At 38.8% G+C, this 22,710-nt stretch overlaps 3 protein-coding genes across 5 annotated transcripts; 2 read left to right on the top strand and 1 right to left on the bottom strand.

Moving 5' to 3' along the window:
- Positions 1-2,307: 2,307 nt before the first annotated feature.
- On the bottom strand, positions 2,308-13,389 carry LOC146486484 (uncharacterized). The gene is made up of 3 exons (XM_085101133.1): positions 13,251-13,389; positions 4,962-8,256; positions 2,308-4,016 (listed from the first exon to the last, which is right to left on the bottom strand). The coding sequence occupies exon 2, from the start codon at positions 8,228-8,230 to the stop codon at positions 4,979-4,981; it is 3,252 nt and encodes a 1,083-aa protein (XP_084957259.1). The 5' UTR covers positions 8,231-8,256; positions 13,251-13,389; the 3' UTR covers positions 2,308-4,016; positions 4,962-4,978.
- A 1,512-nt stretch (positions 13,390-14,901) lies between these two features.
- Positions 14,902-19,039, top strand: LOC146486483 (uncharacterized). 3 transcript variants are annotated; one of them, XR_014859459.1, is made up of 3 exons: positions 14,902-15,062; positions 16,711-17,480; positions 18,305-19,039. XR_014859459.1 is itself a non-coding variant. In XM_085096379.1 (2 exons), the coding sequence occupies exon 2, from the start codon at positions 16,752-16,754 to the stop codon at positions 17,214-17,216; it is 465 nt and encodes a 154-aa protein (XP_084952505.1). In that variant the 5' UTR covers positions 14,902-15,062; positions 16,711-16,751; the 3' UTR covers positions 17,217-19,039. The 3 variants fall into 3 exon arrangements, 2 of the variants coding, with proteins under 2 accessions (XP_084952505.1, XP_084952517.1); XM_085096379.1 differs by having other exon boundaries at positions 16,711-19,039; XM_085096391.1 differs by having other exon boundaries at positions 14,902-15,066; positions 16,720-19,039.
- Positions 19,040-19,730: 691 nt separating this feature from the next.
- Positions 19,731-22,484, top strand: LOC146486482 (uncharacterized). The gene has a single exon (XM_085096371.1). The coding sequence runs from the start codon at positions 20,061-20,063 to the stop codon at positions 21,564-21,566; it is 1,506 nt and encodes a 501-aa protein (XP_084952497.1). The 5' UTR covers positions 19,731-20,060; the 3' UTR covers positions 21,567-22,484.
- The last annotated feature ends 226 nt before the right edge of the window (positions 22,485-22,710 follow it).

Genomic DNA, 22,710 nt, shown 5'->3' with positions numbered 1-22,710 from the left:
ATCAACTAACGAGCTAACCAACCAAACAAACCAGCGCCACCTAGCCGCCACCAGTTTACTGAGCAAAAATAACAACACTAATAAATTTTCGTAATGTTTCGTCATGCATCTTTCCTGAAGCTTTAAATGAAGGACTGGTAACCCAGGTATTACGCCCGAGGAGAAGAGGGGGGGGGGGGGGGGGTGGGGCTCTTCCCTTTATAAGCTATACAGGTATGTGAGGCTTTAAAGAGTACGGTGTTGGAGCCTTTTCTAATCTGAAATAGTGAATACATATTAACCATTTTGGTCTGAAAGTCTTAAAATGGGTATGATTTGTAGAAAGCACGTCTGAAAATGGGTATGAGGCCAGGTCTGAAAAGGGGTATCGGAAATTTTCATAGTTTGGTCGGAAGTAGGGTCAGAGTTTGGGGAACCGAGCAGCCGGCACCCTCACCAGAAAATCCGATGAGTATCCCCCAGCCTATGATGTTATTATTGCTGGCATTGTATATATATATCAGTCAAACTAAAGCCTGGTATCGTGCTATTCCAGTTTCTTACAGCTGCTTCCTTAACTTAAAAACGGACACACATTAGATGTGGAAAAGATTCGGGAACAAGTTTATTCTATCAGTTGCTAAAATTAGTAAAGAGGTGTTTTCGTGAGAAATGCTGGAGCGATGCCAGCTTTATATTTTAATAACAGTTTACACTCGCAATTGTATGAATCTAGAAAGTGACCTTGTTCGCCATACGATTCCTTGTAAACCGGTGGGCGTCCCACTAGTTTGCGGAAGGTCATACTTTCAATTCCTCGTCGGATACTTTGCTTACTGCACACTTAAAACGTTGAACTCGCATCAATCGGTGATTTTTCTTCTTTAATATTTTATCTTATTTTGTTCGTTGGACGCTTCGTGTGGGTGTACATAGTGTCACGGTAAGATGGTCACATGACCACAGCTAGCTTCGATCACGCCTGTTTCAGTGCGCTTTGTAGGGCAACCATAGCTTCCTCGCGTCAGGGTTTCTTATTTTCTTTCGCTACTATGTTTTCATATGACAGAGTAACTAAAGAGCAAGGTTACCTTCGGCCGGTTGGAAAAACTTTTCGAAGAACAGCGTATTTCCGGAAAATGTTGTTGTCGAATGTTTCCTAATTTGGTCCTCGAAAGCCTAAGAAAGTTGCTCTAAAAATCTGTTTGCAACTCTATGTTGATTTTAGAAATTGAACTCAAAACCTCAAAGGCCGATGTAGCTTTAACTTAGCCGACAAAAATCGGTTTTTATTCTACAATTATTTCCTTTTCCGAGTTGTATTTATCGCATTTACTAAAGCGAAGAACTTGAATTTTCTAGGTTACTATGAGGACTCCTATCAGGCATAATAATGTTATCGATTTGATGATGAAAATCACGGGTAAAATCATATTTAAGACAAAGTTTCGGTGTCCTCATAACACCCTCATCAGATCAAAATATAATATTCAACAGATAACAAGAATATTAATGTTCAAGTTCAAGTTCAAGTCCCTTGAGGCTAGGTGAAGAGTTTTGCTTTTATCGAGTCACTTTGAATATTTAGAATATTATATTTTGACCTGATGATGGTGTCATAAGGACACTGAAACGTTGTCTTAACTATGATTCTAGTATGAGGACCCAACCTAGAAAGATTACTTTTAAACTCGAGACAACTTTGTTTTGGATGCTACTAAACCGCCCTAGTACTAACATTAACATTAGCTAAACAGGCCCTCGAAAGCGACGCGAACTAGTTTCGTTGTTGAAGTGGTGTCACCGCTCGTTAATCGTTGTCAGCTTTCTGTCATGGTCATCTTGAAGTACCTCAAGAAACTACAAAACCCTGCCAATGTTAAGGACGGTGCCTACTAATACCGAAGTATTTTTGTGTGGTTTATGACTATGCGGGAAAAATAGGTCTTAGCTAGGGCCATTGAAATCCAAAAAGAAAGTTGGGGTTAACCACGCATTTTTTTAGAGATAATTATGCAACAATTATTCTAAAACACAGTAAAATACAAAGCAGTGTATGGCGTTTTTTTCCAAATTAAAGCTTTGTTATCTCTGGAACTATGCATGATTCAGCCCAAATTTTCTTTTTGGATACTAAAAGCACTTGCTAAGTTCTACTTTCTCCGTATAGTTTTCAGTAAACCGCGCAAAAATATCCCTGTATTAGTAGGCACCACCTATGGGAAAACCGAGTATCTCGAGATGCGCAGAACGTATACACAGTAACAAAAGTAGGCACCGTCCTTAAATAGGACAAGTCAGAAACCACCAACTTTCATAATGATTGAACATTTCTTTTGTTTTAAGATAATTACAAGGCGTTACAGTTCCTGTGCCTTTAGTTACTAGCCAACTGAGCAGCCGACACATTTCATCACATTGATAGAGACAGTAAATTATGAGGTAATGCCCTTATGCGTGAAAAGAATGACTAAAATTGACAAGCACAGGTTGAAAACTGAAGGTAATCTACAAGAACGCTGCACCTCCACACTCCTTTATTTCTCTTTTATTTATTACTTTTATTTCGTGTAAACAGACTGGCTTAATTTTTTTGTGCAAAACTAGTGCTTGGTATTGTAGTTTTGCTGTAATCACGATGACAACATGTATAAAAAACATAAAACAGAAAGCTAGGGTCAAGAGGAAATTTCGTTAGAGTGTATCAGAGTACAAACGAAAGTCTAACCCAGCCAAAATGTGGCAGCAAAGTACTGTTTCTCAAGTCAAATAGAATAAGCCCGTCCCTAGGACCCTTGCTGCTGTGTAGGCACTAAAAAAAACTAGTGGTCAGCGGTGTGGACTAAAGTACCTTTTTCACTGTGGTTAAAATAGGATCCATTTTCTGCTGACCTAGCAAGGCTTGGAATCCTTGAATTCTTTTGTTATTATACTCTCGATATATTTATTGTATATTCTCGGTTTATTCGCGTTACGATTACGATTAAATTAACTCGTAATTTACGTCTTGTAAAATGCAATAACTAGTCAAATAACTGGTATATACGTGTATTTCACCCTAGAGCTAAGGTACGCTTAGAAAATTAATTTAACATGCACCATAACTGAGAAATATTGTATGCCAGAAACGCGGAAATATCCACAAACGAGTCTTCCGGCATAGAATTTGGCACGTATCAGTTCTAGAAACGGAACCAAAATTGCTATAAGCTAAAAGTGGGGAAAGGAATGTGTCTCGTATGTGAGTCAGGCTTAAGCATTTAAGCATGCTTTATTGGAGAGAAGCGTTGCTGAAGACCAAACCAACGGCTGCGTAATCTGGAGCCGTCCATTCAGGACTCAAATTTCTCTACTGAGTGTACGTATTGCCTAATTGGCCTTCCTTATCTTCCACTCTGGATACATAGTCCATATATATCATTTTTCTGTGCCTTTCAATAACCTACGGACTCTGAACTTCAACGCCGACTAACGGTTGCGGATTATACTGCTGTCATAGATAATCACGGCGACAACCGACTGACCGCAAAAAATACAGAAACCGACAACGTGGACTGAAATCCGCTAATCACAGTGCACGAACATGACTTTTTGACCCAGTTCAGCCAAACGTTTTTTGTTTTCTTAGAGGTCCGCTGCAGTTATTGGCGGCAATGAAAAGCGTAATGGTTGGTTGAATCGTGAACGTCAAAATCCCATTGGATTATTGAAAGGCACGGTGAATGAAATTACGGTTATATCTAAAATTTTAACGGGCCATTGGCATATACAAAGAGTTTTAAAGGCGAATACAGAGAAAATAATAAACTTTGTTAAAAGACGTTTCTCGATCTTTTTTCCATTCTACTTATGTCCGGAGTAAAACTAGCGGCTTAATCAAATAAGTATTTCAGAAGCAGCCTATGGCACGGGCTTGTCGCTGCTTTCCAGCCTTTTTGGAAAGGGATAAAATAAATCTCCAGAGCTAGGGAAATTGTAAGTTGGCAAATTTTGGTTCACTGATTGGTTGGTATTCTCTTCGTCCGATTATTCAGCATCTGTAAGGAAGAAGAAATGAAATACATTAACTAAAAAATAATATTTCAAACACTTAACCTATGCAATTTGGTTCTCACAGGTCTACTCTAGTACGTATTGTTTTGTTCAAAGGTTCCTCGAAATTATTGGTGTTTGACGTCACCACGATTGATTGTGGGGTGAAAAATGAAAAGTTAAAAAACAACACAAGACAAAAAGAAACAAATAGATTATTCTGACTTCCGTTCTTTTAGACAGCGGAAATACTTAGTATTTGATATCTCTTAGTATTGAATTAACTTTGAATACTTGGAACATCCACATTGTAGAAAAATTTATATCAGCATATTAAAACAACAAAGGGAAAAGGTCGCCACCGATTTCCTTTATTTCTAGTAGACAAATCACAGAAACTCCTTCTTTTCTCCTTCATTCATTCATTCATTCGTTCGTTCGTCCGTCCGTCCGTCCGTCCGTCCGTCCGTCCGTCCGTCCATTCATTCATTCATTCATTCATTCATTCATTCATTCATTCATTCATTCATTCATTCATTCATTCATTCATTCATTCATTCATTCATTCATTCATTCATTCATTCGTTCGTTCATTCATCCGTTCGTTCGTTCATTCATTCAATCGCTTGTTCGTTTTTTCCTTCATTCATTATCTCCATTAGCTTTTTTTAGACTTTTGACAAGCTGTCCTCTACCGAACCCAATTTTTCCGTTTTGGTTGGGAGTAGGACTGTTCTTTGCTACGTTAAATGTGGCTTTTCTCTGTTTTCTGCTTTGCTCTTTTTTTGAAAATGAACAGGCCACTTTGCTTTTCAACACCTCACTTAATTATTTGTCTCTTAATTGGACATTTAACAGCCCAGCGTATAAAGAAGATGCTGATGTTTGCGAATTGGGGGGGGCGGGGGGGTGGACATAACAGCCACAAAAATTAAGAAAAGAAAAATTACGTTTTTTAAGCATCATTTCAGTGCTCTGATTTTTTGCTTCCAAATTCAAGTGTGATGTCATCACCAATTAGAACAAAAGGGGCCCAGTGTTTCACAGCACAGAAATGCTCTGACTCTCGCAGGCTCTTCATAGCCTGATGAAGGGACACACTGGCGCTTTTTCCATCTGCAAGATGTTGGTAGAAACTCTTCATGAACTCCAAAGTTGCCTGGTCTGAAATTGCCCAAAGTGAAGCTAGAACCGAACGAGCCCCAGCAGCTAAGAAAGCCCGAGCAATTCCGATGACACCCTCAGACTTAATCTCTCCTCTGCCGCTGTGACAGCAACTAAGCACAACCAGTTTTGCTTGAAGATTAACAGCTTGAACGTCTGACATTCTCAACATGTAGTCCTTTTCCTTAGGACCCTTGTTCTTTGCTCTGGATCTTTCCCAACCGGGATTTGGCGCCAGAGCAATTTCTCCCGTTTCCTTTCGTCCATGAGCTGCGATGTGAACCAGAGCGGCTGAAGCAATTCGTTTCAACACCTCCTCTTTGGTTGCCTCTGTTCCTGTAAGTGGTGGGATCTGTAGAATTTCTCCTATCATCTCTACTTCCATTTTTGCATATGGCAGTTGCCTGAACTTTGGATACCGGATATTCCCTAGATAGGGGTCTCCCACAAGCAGTGCTCCCTGCACACTTTTGCAGACCTCGGGACAATCTGTAATCAGTCTTAAACTGGTCAGAGAGGGTACAGTGCGGATGTGAATAGAAGTGCTCAATGCAGAGAATGGAGTCATGCAAAGGGGACCATCGGGCACAACGATCAATTTGCTATCTTGACATAAATCTGCAATGGGGCCAATAATTGCATCATGTAATGGTTTTAACGCGTTGATGGTACACTGTGATGACACTGCTTGTTTGTCCTTATTCTCTTCGTCAGCATCATCATTACCATCACGATCATTTAGCTCATCCAACGAACGATTCTCACATCTAACGCGAACACCAACTCCAATTTTGTCCAAAGTGGTATTCAACAATTCGATGAATGCATCATCGTGCTCACTTCCAGGTTCCAATCTGTTTTCTCGAAATTCAACCTTGCTTCCCTTGCTGATAACCCAGAAAGTGATTTCGTTGCGCTGGTACCCCAAGAATACAGTTTTTGTAGATAACTTATTTGAGATGTAAGAAATTGCTATATTAGGTTCAAGTGACGCTGGTGTAGATTCCTTCAAACCATACTGTTGTTTTAAGACGTCAGCTAAGGCCTGTGCTCGACCTTGCTCAGCAGCACACAAGGCTTCGTCGATTCTTCCGAGTTTTAACAGGCTTTGCCACAGACCACCGTAAGCACCACGATGGAAGTCTCGAAAACTTATTTTTAAGGCATCATCAGACGTAACAGTAGCCCTGACAATATCAAATAGTTTTACACTAGCTTGATAACATTCGAATGCGTCCTGAAACTTTCTCAGGCTGGCATAATCGTTGCCGAGGTTACCACAGGCCCTTGCTTCTTCGGCTTTACTGCATATTTCCTTTGCTGTTGCCAGCTGCTTTTCATGGTACTCAATGGCCTTTTGGAAGTTTCCCAGGCGTTGGTAATCGTTGCCGAGACTGCCATAGGCCCACCCTTCGCTGAATTTATCACCTACTTCTTTTGCTATTGTCAGATGCTTTTCATGGAACGCTATGGCCTTTTGAAAGTTTCCCAGAGTATGATAACCACTGCCGAGGTTTCCATAGCCATTTCCTTCTGCTTGCTTATCGCCTACTTCTTTTGCTATTTCCAGATGCTTTTCACAGAACTCCATGGCTTTTTCGAGGTTTCCCAGCCTGTCATAGCTGGTGGCGAGGTTACCATAGGCCCTGCCTTCTTGGGATTTATTGCCTACTTCTTTTGCTATTGACAGATGCTTTTTATGGTACTCTAAGGCCTTTTGGAAGTTGCCCAGGTCATGGTAACCGTTGCCGAGGTTTCCATAAGCTGCTCCTTCTCCGGGTTTATCGCCTTCTTCTTTTGCTACTTTCAGACGTTTTTCATGGTACTCTATCGCCTTTTGGAAGTTGCCAAGGCCTCGGTAACCTTTGCCGAGGTTCCCATAAACCGCCCCTTCCATGGATTTATTGCCTACTGCTTTTGCTATTAATAGATGCTTTTCATGGTACTCTATGGCCTTTTGGAAGTTTCCCAGGCCTTGGTATCCATTGCCAAGATTGCCATAAGCCGCTCCTTCTCCGGTAATATCGCCTTCTTCTCTTGCTATTGAAAGATGCTTTGTATGGTACTCTATGGCCTTTTGGAAGTTACCCAGGCTATCATAAGCGTTGCCGAGGTTGCTACAGGCGCCTCCTTCTCTGCGTTTATCGCCTACTTCTTTTACTATTGACAGATGCTTTTCATGGTACTCTATGGCTTTTTTGAAGTTGCCCAGGCCTTGGTAGCCACTGCCGAGGTTTCGATAAGCTGCTCCTTCTCCGGTTTTGCTGCCTACTTCTTTTGCTATTGACAGATCCTTTTCATGGTACTCTATGGCCTGTTGGAAGTTGTTCAGGCTTTCATAAGCGATGCCGAGGTTGCCAAAGGCCCTTCCTTCTTCGAATTTATTGCCCACTTCTTTTGCTATTGACAGATGCTTTTCATGGTACTCTATGGCTTTTTGGAAGTTGCCCAGGCCTTGGTAAGCATTCCCGAGGTTTCTATAAGCCGCTCCTTCTGCTCTTTTATTGACTACTTCTTTTGCTATTGAGAGATGCTTTTCTTGGTACTCTATGGCATTTCGGAAGTTACCCAGGCTGTTATAAGCGCTGCCGAGGTTACCATAGGCCCTTCCTTCTTCCCATTTATCGCCTACTTCTTTTGCTATTGACAGATTCTTTTTGTAGTACTCTATGGCCTTTTGAAAGTTGCCCAGGCCCTGGTAACTGTTGCCGAGGTTTCTATAAGCCGCTCCTTCTCTAGATTTATCGCTGACTTCTTTTGCTATCGATAGTTGCTTTTCATGGTACTCTATGGCCTTTTGGAAGTTGCATAGGCTTCCATAGGCGACGCCGAGGTTACCATAGGCCCTTCCTTCTGTGAATTTATCTCCTACTTCTTTTTCCGTTATCTGATGTTTGTCATGGTAGTGTTTGGCCTTCTGGACGTTTCCTAGCCTTTGGGAAGCGTTGCCGGGATTGCCAATGGCGTGCTCTAGTCCCTTAATATCGCCTACTTCTTCTTTAGTGGAGTGACTTCTGCTGCTGTTTTGAATTATATCTGAATTGGTTTTTTCCATCTTTTTTTGTAAGGCTGTAGCTGAGTCTGTAGAGGAGAGATATTTATTTTAAGAACACTTTTTAAAGCCTTTTCACACGGGCGTTTCGTTTTGTATCTTTTTGATCAAAACTGTTGGTATGGGCGCATCACGAAAATCACAAAATATAACACGAAAGACGAGCAAATTATTTCCATTGTTTGAACATAACAGAATTCCAAATTTGATCTGAGCGTTCAGTGAGCGTTCGGCGATTCAGATATAGATATAGAGATTCAGATATAAAGATTTTTACCGGAATCATATGAAGCCCTTCCACGTACTATTATTTATTATTAATAATTTTTGTTTCCAATTACGTCATCTCCACCTTTGACGTCATGGACGTTAATTTATTCCACCGCAAATTAATGACAATCTACTGCAAAAGTAACAGAAAACCGTGGTGCTTATCATACTACTTCTGTTTTCGCAATTTTCTATTAGATTAATGTCTGATCATATCCGCTCGTGAGCCTCTTCCTGTATATTGTCTTCTCATGAGACATTTAGCTCTATTAGCAATACCCATTGAATATTTTTACACCGAAAGATGATGTCAGGTCACTCGTTTGTTTGAGCAATGGAGGCCGATGAATACAGGCCAGCAGCAACCACCCAGTCTTTAGACGTTTAGTCTAAGCATGGAACCTTACTTTCCTGGACGGGCGGGATGCCTGTGTCTCTAGCAACATCTTCGTAGATGTCAGAATCAATGAGACCACTGTGTGTTTTATCTTAGATGGTAGACGATCATAATTTGAACGAATAAACATGAAGGTAGGTAGGGGTTCCATGAACAGAAAGAAGTTCTACATGCGTTATTGTGGCTCCGCGTTCTTTTAGTGGTGCATTTGCAATTTTTGTCTTGCCTGTCGGCAGTAGCTATCCTTGCCTCATCCTCGAAGGACCGAAGACCAAGATCATCATCAGATTGTAAATCTATACTGTGAGGATAATCTTGTTAATCAAAAACGTTTTAAAATATATTTTGCCTATTTTTAAAGAGATCAGGGTACGTTATAACCTGAGGTAAACGCAGCCTCTGTCGATTGCTTATTTGTTCTATCATTTAGGAGCTTGAATGACACATACTTCCACGATCTTTCCCTCAAGCGTCCTTACACATCCGAACGGCTAACAAATTCCCTTAAAACAGACTATCCGTGTTAATCGGTCATTAAACAACCGATTCATTATTACCGAATATTAAGGTCTGTTTAAAGAAGATGAATTAGGGAATATGAAAAGAAAATCTTCCGGCAGTACATTTGAGCCAAAGCCACCGTAAGTTATGGATATGGCTTTTTAGACATAAGCAACTTGGCGACCTCCTTGACAAGATTTATTTCATTCGATCAAAAACAAATTTTCATTTACCAATTTTCTTGAAGGATTTTATTTTTACGTGCCTTTCAAGCCAAAAGTTTTTGCACTACAGAATGTCACAAATACTTAATAATTATCTGGTTCTCCGACAAAAAAGCTGTTGTTTTTAGGTTTTGACAATTTGACCGAGTCAATCAAGTTTCGTTTCATCATATGCAGTTTAGGGAATACCAAAAACGAAGTGCTACATTTAAGGTGTAAGTTATGTGATTCCCAAGGAAAATATAATACCGGTGGAATACAAATCACCTCAAATCAACTTTAATTATATAAAAGGTCCGATGCTTGAAGCTCAAACCGAAATGCTACTGTAAACATCAGCAAATTTCGTCTCTTGAAAAGTTTTCTTGTTTTAAAGAGGAACGTTTTCAGAAAAAATCGCCACATTTTTTCTGTACATACGAGCAGATTAAACCTGGCATGTGAAAACGTTTCAAGGACTGTCAGCAAACGAAAAGCGAGCGGCGAGAATCCCGGCAAAAGGATAAAAACTGAAAGTTCAGTCGGCGGACCCTGAATACAAAATGCAGAAAGTGGAAATGCTACATCGCAAACATACAAGTCGTGAACATCATATTGAAGGCAAAATGACAATGGCAAAATACACCGCTTACGTGGCGAAAACTGAATACTAAATACAAAATGTAACTTATGTAATGCTGAAAGCAAATTGCAACAGGCCAAAATGACTAAAACCAATTTAACTACACTTTTAACGTTTACACGGAAATGCTTCGAAATTCGATAAAAATCGATAAATATTTCGTTGTGGGTAATCGATAATTAGCGATTTTTGAAACAGGGCTATCGATTTTATCGAAACTGAATTATCGTTCCAATTTTCGAAACGGCAACACCTAAAGATATTAAAGAACTCGCAGAGACACTTATAACAACTTCCCTGTTCGTAAAACGATATAAATTGCTTCATCTTTTCTACAAACTTTTGGTATTACTCAGCGTGTGTTGTATTTGAATGAAATCCGATATAGATCCCTGGTTGATTATTCCACTGTTTTATTTATTTGCTGATGTAACACAATCGCACGCTCGTTGCTCTTTCACCCAGTCTTTAAAGGGAAAGATTTTCGTGATTTTTTGAAACAAATCATCTAGACGCCCTCGTGTTCGTAATCTAAATTTTCCTTGTTCCCCATATTTCTTAGGTTAAACGTGGTTTCAAAACCAACGGAACAAAGGAAGAGAAAAAATTTAGACGACAATCTTGAGGCCGAGAACCCGGAAAAGGAAAAATAATTTACGTTTGTAATCGACCCGGTTCAGAGATCGAACAATAAAATCAGGAAGAAAATCATAATGCAGTCTCTTTGGTCTCTTGTACAGTGTTTGTCAACAAATCATTTCATTGCCGCCTTTGAAATCTACATTTAAAGAATCACAACCAAACGCTCCCTCAACGGAAACAGGATAATTTTTATCGATTCAATAACGATCGATGAATCCGATAAAATCGATATCGTTTAAGTTCAATTTATCGATAGATATCGATTTATCGAATGATTTTCCGATATCAATTTTTATCGATTGACTACCCCGGGTTTTAGAACACCAAAAATCGGCGGAAAAAAAACTTTTACTACTTGCTGCCTTGAAAAGTCTGAAAATGCTACGTTGATGAAATTCGGTTTTAATCCTACGCCCCAGTATCAGCTTGTTGTATACTAAACACTTGGAATACGAGGAGCCTGAAATGAAAGATACTTATTTAGTTTTCACAAATGAAGCGTGCGATAGAATATTTTCATGTCTAAATGTCTCATAACAAGGCCTTTCCGCTTGCAATGAAATATGAACTGACTGACGACAGTACAACAAAGCTTTCATGCGGTAATTTTGTTTTCTTCAAGTAAATAAACTCCTGTGTAAATTAAGACTGAACAAGAAGTTACACACAGCTTGATTCGTGAGTCACGAGCCGATGATTTAATGAGTCAAATTTTGAGACAATCAGAGTTTTGTGTACCGTGGTAAGTATAACGTAAATTAGTATTTTATCAAATTGAGGTATGTGCTCACAGTGCCTTGTGGCGTTTTTATAATCTTCGCTGTAGCCAAATCATGTATTAGTAACAGCAAAACGCTATTATGCCTGCCACTTATACAGCAATTGCTCAAAAGGTAGAAACTTAACCATTAAAGGACAACAAACGTGGTGTTCAACAAATTGCATATTAACTGTTCTACTTTCGAAAAAAGATCAGCTTAAGCTTGTTACGAGATAAAACTCGATTATTTTACAAAAAAATATCGTTATAAGGAACAAGAAACAAGAATAAATCAACAAACGAAACAAAAAAACGGGCATTCCGCCAAAAATATTCGTTGTCGATGACGTTAACAGTCCTCAGCGCCAGCAATATCAAAATGAAAAATGAAAAAAACAAAAACAAAAAACGATGGATTAAAATCGATGTTATTAAATTTTGCCGAAAATCAATAAACAATAAAGAACAGTGTTATAGGACCATTACAGCATCTAAAAATGATAATCTTAGGCCTGTAAACTGTTGTTTCATGTGAGTTGGATAAAATGCAGGGACTGGGATAACGCGTGATACCGAAAACAGGCAAGATGGCGACTGAGAGCTTTCTGCAATTAGTGACGTGTTTTATTAAAAACGGCTTAAAGGGGTTGACATTTTCTGACTTTTTTCTTTATCAAAAAGGTCGTTGTTTCAGCAAAGGTAGTGTTTTCGCAGCCAACTTACAGTGAGGAGTAAAAGGTCGTAACAAGGTGCGAGCGTATATAGGTCAACTTGAAATATGATGTTGAATATTTGACTCATCCATATCTTACCTACTGCGCAAAGAGCCAGACTTGAACCATGTAAAGTGGCTCTTACTCTTTTGAGGCTGGTTGAATCAAAGGGTGAAAATTCCAATGAAAGAGAGCTAGTAGTACTTGTTCTGTTATGTGCCGTAAAGTAAAGTAATTTATTTAATGTCGATGAGAAGGGGATAGCCTGCGCAATCTCCGGAGCCAGTGGCTCATGATAAAATGCTTCAAAATAATCCAGAGGGAATTGGAATTCGGAAATGCTGGTTTTTGAGGAGGGGAAAACCGGAGTACCCGGAGAAAAACCTTTCGGAACGAGAATGAGAACCACTCAACAAAATCAACTCACATATGACGCCGAGTCCGGGAATCGAACCCGAGCCACATTAGTGCGAGGCGAGTGCTCTCACCACTGCTAGCCGGCGCCATCGGTGCTCCCACATGCAAGATCCTTCTGAACGAAATGCTGAACTGTGCAACCCATTCAAGGCCTATCGCTTGTTTTTTTTTTATGAATAGCAAGCAAAAAAGAAATGTGGATGCTGTTCTTTCAGTTCCTGTAAACCCACGCACAATGACTTAGCTTAAGCGTTACGGAATTAGAGACTAAAACAACAAACCACAACAGGCGTGGAATGAAGAAAATAAGAATTACAAACCTTTGTCAACAGTATATTCTATTGCTTTGCCTTTCGTATTCCGAATTGACTGGGTTTGGCCGAAACATCACGAAAACACGGAATATTTAGCCTAAGGCGTCTAGACTTTTTACAAAGTTCTCATTTGTATTGAATTTAAAATGACTGAATTACTTACCAACGCTGTTACCGAAAATCTGTTCTTGGTCAGTTCCTCAGTTGGCTTTACGGCCAGTAATAATTCTGCAACGTGTGATAGAAGTCGAACAAAAAAATTGCACTTAGCAAGACTCCGCACGCGTTCAAAAGTCAAACTGTAGAACTAATACGGTTCCCTTTTGTACTTCTGCGAAATCTGTTCTAATGATGTCACAAAGGCAGAAATAAACTGTGAGTTTACGAATATGGCCCATTACACACGAGCAAGTTTTCTTGGTTATGTTTTCGCGCCAAGTTTTATTTCAGACCTAGTTTTCGCCGACAACATTTATTAAAGGTTTTCATTCAATTGTGTCAGCTAATAACAGTGCGGCCTTGACATGTTGTAAGGTGTAAGGTACGCTACACCGAAAGCACCCCAAATATAACTCAACTCAACTTTAATGTCTTCCAATTCTGAAACTGAAATGCTACTGTACACATAGCAAGCTTTTTTTCTTGAATTTTTTTCTCGACATGTCTTCTTGTCAAGGGGGAAAAAGCAAGGACAAAAGGCTTGCGCATTTCCCCGCATTCAAGGCCAAGTTTAATGTGTCATCCGACAATGTCATAATAAAAACCTGCTTCGCTAAAATACCTTCATTACTTCAATAGTAGAAACTAAACTGAAAAATATAAAGAAGTAAATAAGTATTTGAATCCAAAACGAAAATTTTGAAAGCCGTTTGTGAGCCTTCGATCGAAACCGAAAAACCAACGGCTAGAAACCCAAAGGCCACAAACAGAATTTCCGGGAAAATTAATTTGAAGGCAGCTTATAGATTACGCGACGAAAACGAAATACTTATCTAAAATGCAATTACACCAAATATAATTCAACCCGATTCATTAACACGTTTCTTGAATATCTTCTCCCATTCCAGAGATATTCAAGGTTTTTATTCAATAACTGATGACCGTCGTTTCAGTACAAAAATAAGTCTAAAAAACAAACAATGTCTTGAGCTTATCGGAGTGATACTGCCCAAACTTGGCACCTGTAATGTGCATCAGGTAAGACACCAAATGACGCCCACTGTGCTGTTGCCATGGCAACAATTTTGCTACATTATTGGTACTAAGTTTGAGCAGCATCACTTGAATATTTCCCGAGATATTTTTGATTTTGTAATTTGTCTTTGTACTAAAACGTTGTGACGTCATCAACTTTTGAACAAAAACAGACAGTTAAAGAAAAAAAAAACCTTTAACTTGTTCTCTTTGAAAGGCCTTTCAAATAAGCATAAGTTATTTTTTACTTCATAGGCACTTGAATTAAAAACCAGTAAATAAAAAGCGTATTTAATAATAAATCGAATTCATTTCAATATATGGAAAAAAATTAAAACTAACAACATGAGCTAAAGTGAAACTACAATAAAGCATTGAAAATTTACTTTAATATTATTTTGAATTTTAACGGTAGTTATATAAAGAGTAGATAATAAAAAGGGAGTAATGAAATTGTTGTGCCGCAATAATTTGTCCAGTTTTCCGGTTCGGAAGTAGTACACTCAAAACAAAGAACTTAAGAATTACGCAATGGTCGCCGTGACGCTCAAATTTCAACACTCCCGCAAAGGGGTCGCGTTCTCTTTTTAAAACTCTCATAGAACTTGGGGTACCTGTGACACTCGCCGCCATTTTGATTTAGCCTTTTATTCGAGCCAATATCACAGCATCACACCTTGGTTCAGATCAGAGTTTTATTCTCGTGTTTTCTTCAATCTGGCGTCGTATTCGTGCAGGTTTGTGTGAGCGAAATATATGTCAAACAGAAGGCGTCTTAAAGGTAAGTTTAAGAGTAAACGTTTTACTAAATAAATACAACACCGATATAAGATAACTTACCCTGCTAGCAGAAGTGAACGTTTCTCTCTGGCAAGTCCTGTAGCATTTACAAAGTCGTTCGCGTCTCTGGTATTTTGCGTTGGCTTGCTTAACAAGCCGACCAAGCGAAATACCAGAGGCTTGCCAGAAAGAAACGCTCTGATCTGCTAGCAGGGTAAAGATTACTACGATAGCAGTACGTAAACATTGGCAATGATATTTGCATGTATGTTGGCTTTTTGCGGCTGTACTGGGTCTGTACTTTGCAAAGTCTCATTTTAAATTACCAAGTTTGGTAAAGAAGTGATGAAAAGTAACAAAATTATCGACAAAGATATTAACCAAAAAACCCCACGTTTTCATGCAACATTTAGGGGGTGGTCTGGGAGACGTCCAGAAAGTCTTCAGGGGCAGCCAGCAACCTAGTTCCCAGCGTCTCTCTTCTTCCCGCCCCCCTGAACGTGAAGAGGAGGGATGCTGGGAACGAGGTTGGGGCAGCCAGCAGAACCGTGTCAGCAACAGCGAAGAGCCTCCGTGGGCTGTGGCATCAAGGCTATAAGTGAGGGGAGTATGGATATTTTCTGGAACTGCACATTTCTGGGAACCATTTGACCTATGAGCTTATTTATTGTTGCATTCTTCGTTTTAGAAAATAAAAGCATGTGTAGTTTTTAGGGCTTAAAATTTACATATTAATATTATTGTTTTGCATGTCGATCCTGAAGAGAAAACATGCTCAAACTAACTAGATCACTACATATTTCCATCAGGTCACATGATCACATCATTTACAATTCACACTTTGGACAGGACAATGTTTGTTAATCAAGTGTATTACCCACATACATCTGAATGCAGCTTAAATGGCACTTGTGAAACAGATATCAAATATGTGAATTCATGATAACTTGTCATATACATGTAGTCACTTTTTAAGGAGTGCAACGTGTTGCTCCTTGCCACTCAGGTTAAACAGGAAATTGCAGTATAAAAGGGCCTAGCCTGGGCATGCTTGCTTTCAGTTGTCAATCAACCATCAGAGTGTAAATAACTGTTAAACAGCATGCATCTTTTTCTACGATCCTTACTGGTGAAATTGGCTTTGTTTTTGGAATGAACCCTGTAAGGCTGTTAACCAAAAGAAACTGATGCCTTTTGTTGCTGTGATGATATAATGAAATTATTTGACGTCTATTTTTTTGAGAGGACTCTTGAGTCAACAACTTGCCAGCACTGAACAGCATCTAAATTGGCATATTACACCTTCAAAAGTGTGAAAGGAAGGAGGAGCTTTCCCTTTCATAGTCATGTGGAACTTCTTGTGTAAAGATTTCTTTCAATACCAGTGGGGGTTGGGTGGGTCCACTGGCTTCAGATGCAATTGTGGATTTCTAGTTCTGCATACCTTGGTTACATGCCCCATATCGGGGTTTGCTGAGCCAAGTCAACATCTGTTTGACTGCCCATAAATGTCAAGCCGACAGAACAAGTGGTATTTTCGAAACCCAATATATTGCATAAGAAATACTGACAGATTCAAAAATAAGTAATAGTCCTGGCCTTCGGCTGGCATGTTACTAACATTAATATACTTTTTTATTAATTTTCAGGAAAAAAAGATCAATAGCTGTGACAACTTCACAAGCCAAGAATGGCACGAACAAAAAAGAGCGATTTACACGTAAACTGCAATTCCTGTTTTAAGTGCCGTCGTCGCAGGTGTCAAAAGAACAACCAACCTAGTAAACAGTACATGTGCCAATATTGTGGTCAAAAATTTACAAAAGAGGCTATATGCATTTGGCACCAGTGCAACCAGCACAAGGACAAACCACCACAATCACATGACGAGAAAGACAAACCACCACAGTCAGAAGATAAGGACAAACCACCACAGTCACATGACAAACCATCCCGGTCACATGATGAGCAGGACAAACTGCCTCAGTCACGTGATGAAAAGGACAAACCACCATGGTCACACGATGAGAAGAAATCACCAGTGTCATATGATGAGAAGGACAAACCACCACAGTCACGTGTTGAGAAGGACAAAATGCCACAGTCACATGATGAAAAGGACAGCCAGGATAGTAGAGAAGAGACATCTACTTAGGGCGTGGATGGCAGCTGTTCATTTTACCACAATACCTTGTGAACCTCACACAGCCAATAGGCACAGGAAAGTCTTTTTTTGCGGAAATTCATCCCTGTACTAACAACATTGTGTATATGAAAGTAAAATATATGAAACATATTTTGAACTGCGGATGAAAGATCCTCGCAGATAGTACGCAACTTAAGCAGACATTGCGAAAAGAAAGCCTGAAACCTGAGCCTGAATTTTTTTCAGACTTTCTTTGCGTAACGTCTGCTTAAAGTGCTACTATGATCAAATTTTTACCTCTTGAATTTTAAGGTTAATCACATAGAATTCTAGGAAAGATTAAAAACACCGTTTACCGTTTCTAAATATCTGCATTGGTTCCGGAGACATTCACGTTTGAAAAATGTGTAAAATATGTAAATGAGAGGACTGATGACGTCATATTCTCAACTCAATATAGCATCAATTATATAAATAGAGCTATCTCAGTCAATTTACAGCAGAGACCATTGAAACCTGGCAGGCTAATAGTTTTAAGGGCAATACACCCACGGCTATAAAAAATTCGGTTCCCATGGCAACTCACTCTTTTCCAGTCCCCTCCAACCTGATTTCAATATTTTAGTGGTTTTCAACTTGAAAAACATTTAACAAGGCCACAAACTCGACCTAACATATTTATACGCTTGCTGTGTCATGCAGATGAGGCACCATTGGCAAATATCAAGATCATGCCAAAGGTGGCCAGCAAAGCCTTAAGTATCAGAGAGGACTGGAACCCAGTATGTTGCCATGGTAACAAAACTGATAAGCTCATATTATGGAGCCCACCTAGAACAATGTCACTGCAAAGAATCGAGCATTTCTGATACAAATTGGCTGAGATATCTTTTTTCATAATATTTGACTAAAGTTCAGTTGAGTTAATGACGTCATCACTTGGCTGATTTGCATATTTTAAAAACTTGGATATCTCTGGAACAAAAAGAGATATTTGAAAATAGTAAACAGCATTCTTCTTCACGTACAGACTACTTGTTTATGTTTTAAAATGGCTCAGATTAGAAAGACAAATTTTGTCACAGTAGCACTTTAAGTTGCGTACTCATTGCGAGGATCTTTCTTCTATTTGAACACTGTGTATGCTATGTTTGAAGTTTTCAGAACTTTCCTGTGTACACTAAGAATATTATTATGGGTAAAGGTGCCACTCACTATATTTTTCGGTAAAGTGGATTGGCTTTATTTTCCATTGAGAAACCACGCATGTTACATCTGATGTCATTTTTATTGTCTGTACTCTAAGCAGTGCACGGGAAATTTTGACACCTATTGTAAAATATGCAAATTTAATCAATTTGCATAGTCCAATCGTATATAGTGCCAGGCTAATTCATTCTTGGCCATTTTGTACATTAAACCCCTTCATACAGCTAGTGTATAACTGTGTTGGAGAACAAGGTCCAAAAAAAGTAACAGTTGGTCAAGAACTGAGTGACTTACTGTGAATTTTTGAGCACATTCTTTCAGCTATAAAAGGCATTCTGATTTACCAGCAAGCTGAAACGGCTTCATATATTTATTTATAAATTATGACAATAAAATAAATTTTGATAGTGCTAAAACTAAAGCACTGCAGAAAAGTATATAATAGTTCAAAGCTAAAATTAATTATAGTAATTGAAATCATTCAAATTAAATCAGTTTGATAAGTTTCATAGCTAGGTTTTAAGATATCTCTTAAGAGGCAGCGTCACCCATTTTTAGTGTCACTTTGGATAGCCAAACAACATATTGTATCGATGGAAGCATTAATAAAATGGTCCAGTTTTGTAAAAGATAACCCTACCATTGTATTAAAGGTTTCCCACTCTTTCTCTAAGAGTGGGAAACCTAGGATTCGAAAAATCGCTAAAATGACCTCAAATCAGCAAAAGGAGACAAAGAAACAACAAACAGACACTACACCGTAGAGACAAGGTATGTCATTTTTATTGAAAAATTTTCGGAATTTGTACCTTTTAAGAGCGATTGTAAATTTTCATATACAAACTCTTATATTTTCTCCTTTACCGCTCTCAGCTTGGGCCACCTGTGAGCAGTATTGCTGAGTTTTGACCAACATGCAGCATTCTTCGAAACTGTGCCCCTCTAAAACAATTAAGACTGGATAACGATCTCAATGCACATCGCGTCTAAAGGAAGGGTTAACTTTTCTCCTAGCTTAGCCATTGATAACCCTTCTGTGTTATTCCACAGTATAAAATAACCTTGCATGGGGAACATATGGCAGCTGATATGGTCACATACAGTATGAGTAAAGACAGTAAACATGGTCATGGGCGAGCGAAGTTTCAAAAGCTCACGTTCAAGCTAAAAAGGGTCTGGGGAGAGACAAAAATTTGCCAGGCGTTCCGTGCTAAGGGACGCTGAAACATCCGGGACAGTGTAATTTTGAATTGGTGTTGCCCCGCTGACCAAAAAGCCTGAAGACTCTGGGTACGAGATTGGATCTGATTGGCAACGAATAAACGAACGGGAAATTTGACACGCGGAGCAAACTCTGGCCAAAACTTGAAAAAGGCCAGATTGTCGTTCTTTCCATGTATACATGAAATACGTCCGCTCGAATTTCAAGTATTTTCGTTATCTTTGTTGTCGGATCTGATTGCACGGTCGTGATTACAGTATATCATCCTGTCACGCAACGTTCACTTTATCAGGGACCTTGCGTGACAAAGGACGTACTCTCCTGTCGTCACGAAGCACTCAAGAACTCTAATTTCATTGGATGTTGTTCAGTTGGCGTACTCTCTTCGGATTGCTCTTCTCTCTCCTTGGTGTACAAGTGAAATGGCGTCGAAAAAAGAGCCTGAGATACAGAACGAGGGCTATCGTTTCAACGTGAGAATCCCCGATTGGCCGTATGAAAAATGGGAATTATTAGACAGCACCAAAGAACACACCGGTATCAAAGCTCCTCCAACGCACAAAATTCCAGTTTCGGTTGGTCCAGTGTTTGATTCATTTCTCCAAAGTTTTTCTCGCCAGCTGGACATTCATAATGAACAAAGAAGTTCTCAAATATCGCATGAAATAACAACCATGTTAAGAAACAGCTTACACGAGCTTGGGAAGTCTTGCAAATGCTTCCAAAAATGTCAACTCGTTCAAGCCGGAAGTGTAGCGGAGAAAACGAAAATAGAGGCCCCGGATGAGTTTGACTTTCTGATTGTCCTGGAACATTTTGCCAACACGGAATACTTTCAAACGGTTGTCAGGAGGGATTTAGTTAGGATATACGTAAAGGACCCAACTGCTGTAGATCTGCTTCCGACTGGATACATGGTTCATTCAGGAACAGTTAGTTTCCTCGAGATTTCTCTACGTTCAATGTTTATGGAAACGTTTATTAAGATATTTGATTCACGATTGCTACCTGGTTGGAAACGCGTCACTACTGATAAGGAAATACCATGTGGTTCTGGTATAGCTTCAACACTGCATTTGACGTGTAACAAGTTTGGCTTAGACGTTGACATTGACCTGTGTTTGTGTGTGCCAATAAGAGCTGATGATTTTAAGGGGGCTCTGTCCATTCCAGATGATGCAAATACAAATTTCACCGACTTCTTTTCTATTCAAGCGTTGTTGTTTAGATATATTAGCAACATCATGGAGCAATCACCACTAGAATTGTACGCAATTCTTGGTAAGGCAGATGGGTTTTTTGACAGCATTTCTTCAAGAATCACTGCTCCTCATCTAGAGCTTTCTTCTTTCCAATCTCTCCAACCAGAAGATGGGCGCATCAAAGTCTACTGCACTGCAAAATGCATTCTGTCTGCATTCCTTCCTAAATTGAGTAAAATCTTTGGATGCAAAAGATGCTGTCATCGGCTTGTAAGATCTTATCATATTAAGAACATACTCCTGTTTATGTTCAAAAACTACAAAGAAGACTCACATTGGTCAGACAGCATGGTTCCAGTTCGAGTTTTAGAAATCTTTTTTATATTAAGGGAATGCATGATTTCTGATGATGAATCAAGTTATGATGCTGCTGTTTCTATGCACTGCTTTCCAGGAACTCTTAATGTAGAAAATGTTACAAATTTAAGTCCATATTATAATTCTGAACAGGAAGCCAAGTTCTTTTTCACCCCTGATTCTCACAAGCCTATGTATGAATTAAGCTCATCACCAGTTTTTGAAAGTCACCTTTTGACTGGAAATGAAGAGGCTGACAATCTACTGAGAGGATGGTTTGAGAAGTTAAATGGCAAACCTTGGAATTCAAGACAACTGCTGTTAGATTTAATTAATTTTCTTAATACCCTCAATGAAACAGTCTACTGACAGAACCATTCCAAAGCCATTTTGTTGGGGGGGGGGGGGGGGGAACACAAAAAAATTCCTTAGGATATAATTGATAATTATTATCAAATTATGTCATCTTATGCATATGCTACTCAACTCCTACCTTACTTGCTGTTGTTCAAAACCATTTCTTTCACTTAATATTCCACTTTTTTCTCTCAGATATGAATGTATACATACAAGGAAAACATCAACCATAACATTTTTGTAACAAACCTCTTTAATAAAGTTTTTGTTCAAGTTTGTTTTCAGTTTTCATGTAAACATTTCATCACTTGTCCTATGCTTTGCATGAGGTTACATGATGGGACATATTTTTATAGTTTTTCATCTTTTTATTTTAGCATTGTGAAGACTTGTAGAGTAGCAAAGGGAACTTATTAATAGAGTGAATGTGTACAAATAATATTGAGAAATGACCTTGCAATAAAGAGGAAATGTCCACACAAATAATAAAAAATACAGACTGAAACACATTTTATTCACCACCACTTTTCATTGTTGTTGTCGTTGTTATTGTTTGCCATTTGAAGGTGGACAAAACCTGAAACCCTCTTTTTCAAAACCTTTTTTTTCCCAATTTGAGTGTGAAGATAAAAAAAGTAATTTGACTACATGTAAGATCTCCGTGTATGCATTGTCATGCATGCCTGAAATTAAAAATTTTATTTTAATATTTTCAGTATTAGAGTACTTCCTTGTGATGTAGCATATACTGTAAATTTTAAATAGAAGTCTGACTCCATACAGTCACTTTAAATTTATTGAAAAAAAAAAAAAAAAACGTAATATGCACTGAGATATATAAAATATTCACTTATTAGATAAGAGTCCATAAGTGATAAATACAATTTGTTTTGAATAATTTATTAATAACATTCAAGTAAGGTGTTGATATTACTGGCTACGAGCTTATGTTCAAATCAAGTGTCAAACATTCACCTGAAGGCAACTGCATGGACCAGACACATAACAATAATTGATGAAATTAATTTGATACCACCTAAAACAAACTTCTCATCTCTTTCATTTTACTCCACCAGGGGTGGTTAAAGATGCTTTATGACATGAACATATTTCAGGATCATGAAGTTTCAATTGAAAATAACTGCAAGCACACATC

This window comes from Pavona decussata, unplaced genomic scaffold, assembly GCF_977016875.1.
Source record: "Pavona decussata unplaced genomic scaffold, jaPavDecu1.1 SCAFFOLD_21, whole genome shotgun sequence".
Taxonomy (NCBI): Eukaryota; Metazoa; Cnidaria; class Anthozoa; order Scleractinia; family Agariciidae; genus Pavona; species Pavona decussata.
The sequence above is the reverse complement of the archived record's forward strand: the minus strand, read 5'-3'. Positions and strand labels throughout refer to the sequence as shown.

What these genes read in the sequence shown, in the direction of transcription:
- LOC146486484 (XM_085101133.1), bottom strand. Translation starts at nt 8,230, where the DNA reads ATGGAAAAAACCAATTCAGATATAATTCAAAACAGCAGCAGAAGTCAC.
- LOC146486483 (XM_085096379.1), top strand. Translation starts at nt 16,752, where the DNA reads ATGGCACGAACAAAAAAGAGCGATTTACACGTAAACTGCAATTCCTGT.
- LOC146486482 (XM_085096371.1), top strand. Translation starts at nt 20,061, where the DNA reads ATGGCGTCGAAAAAAGAGCCTGAGATACAGAACGAGGGCTATCGTTTC.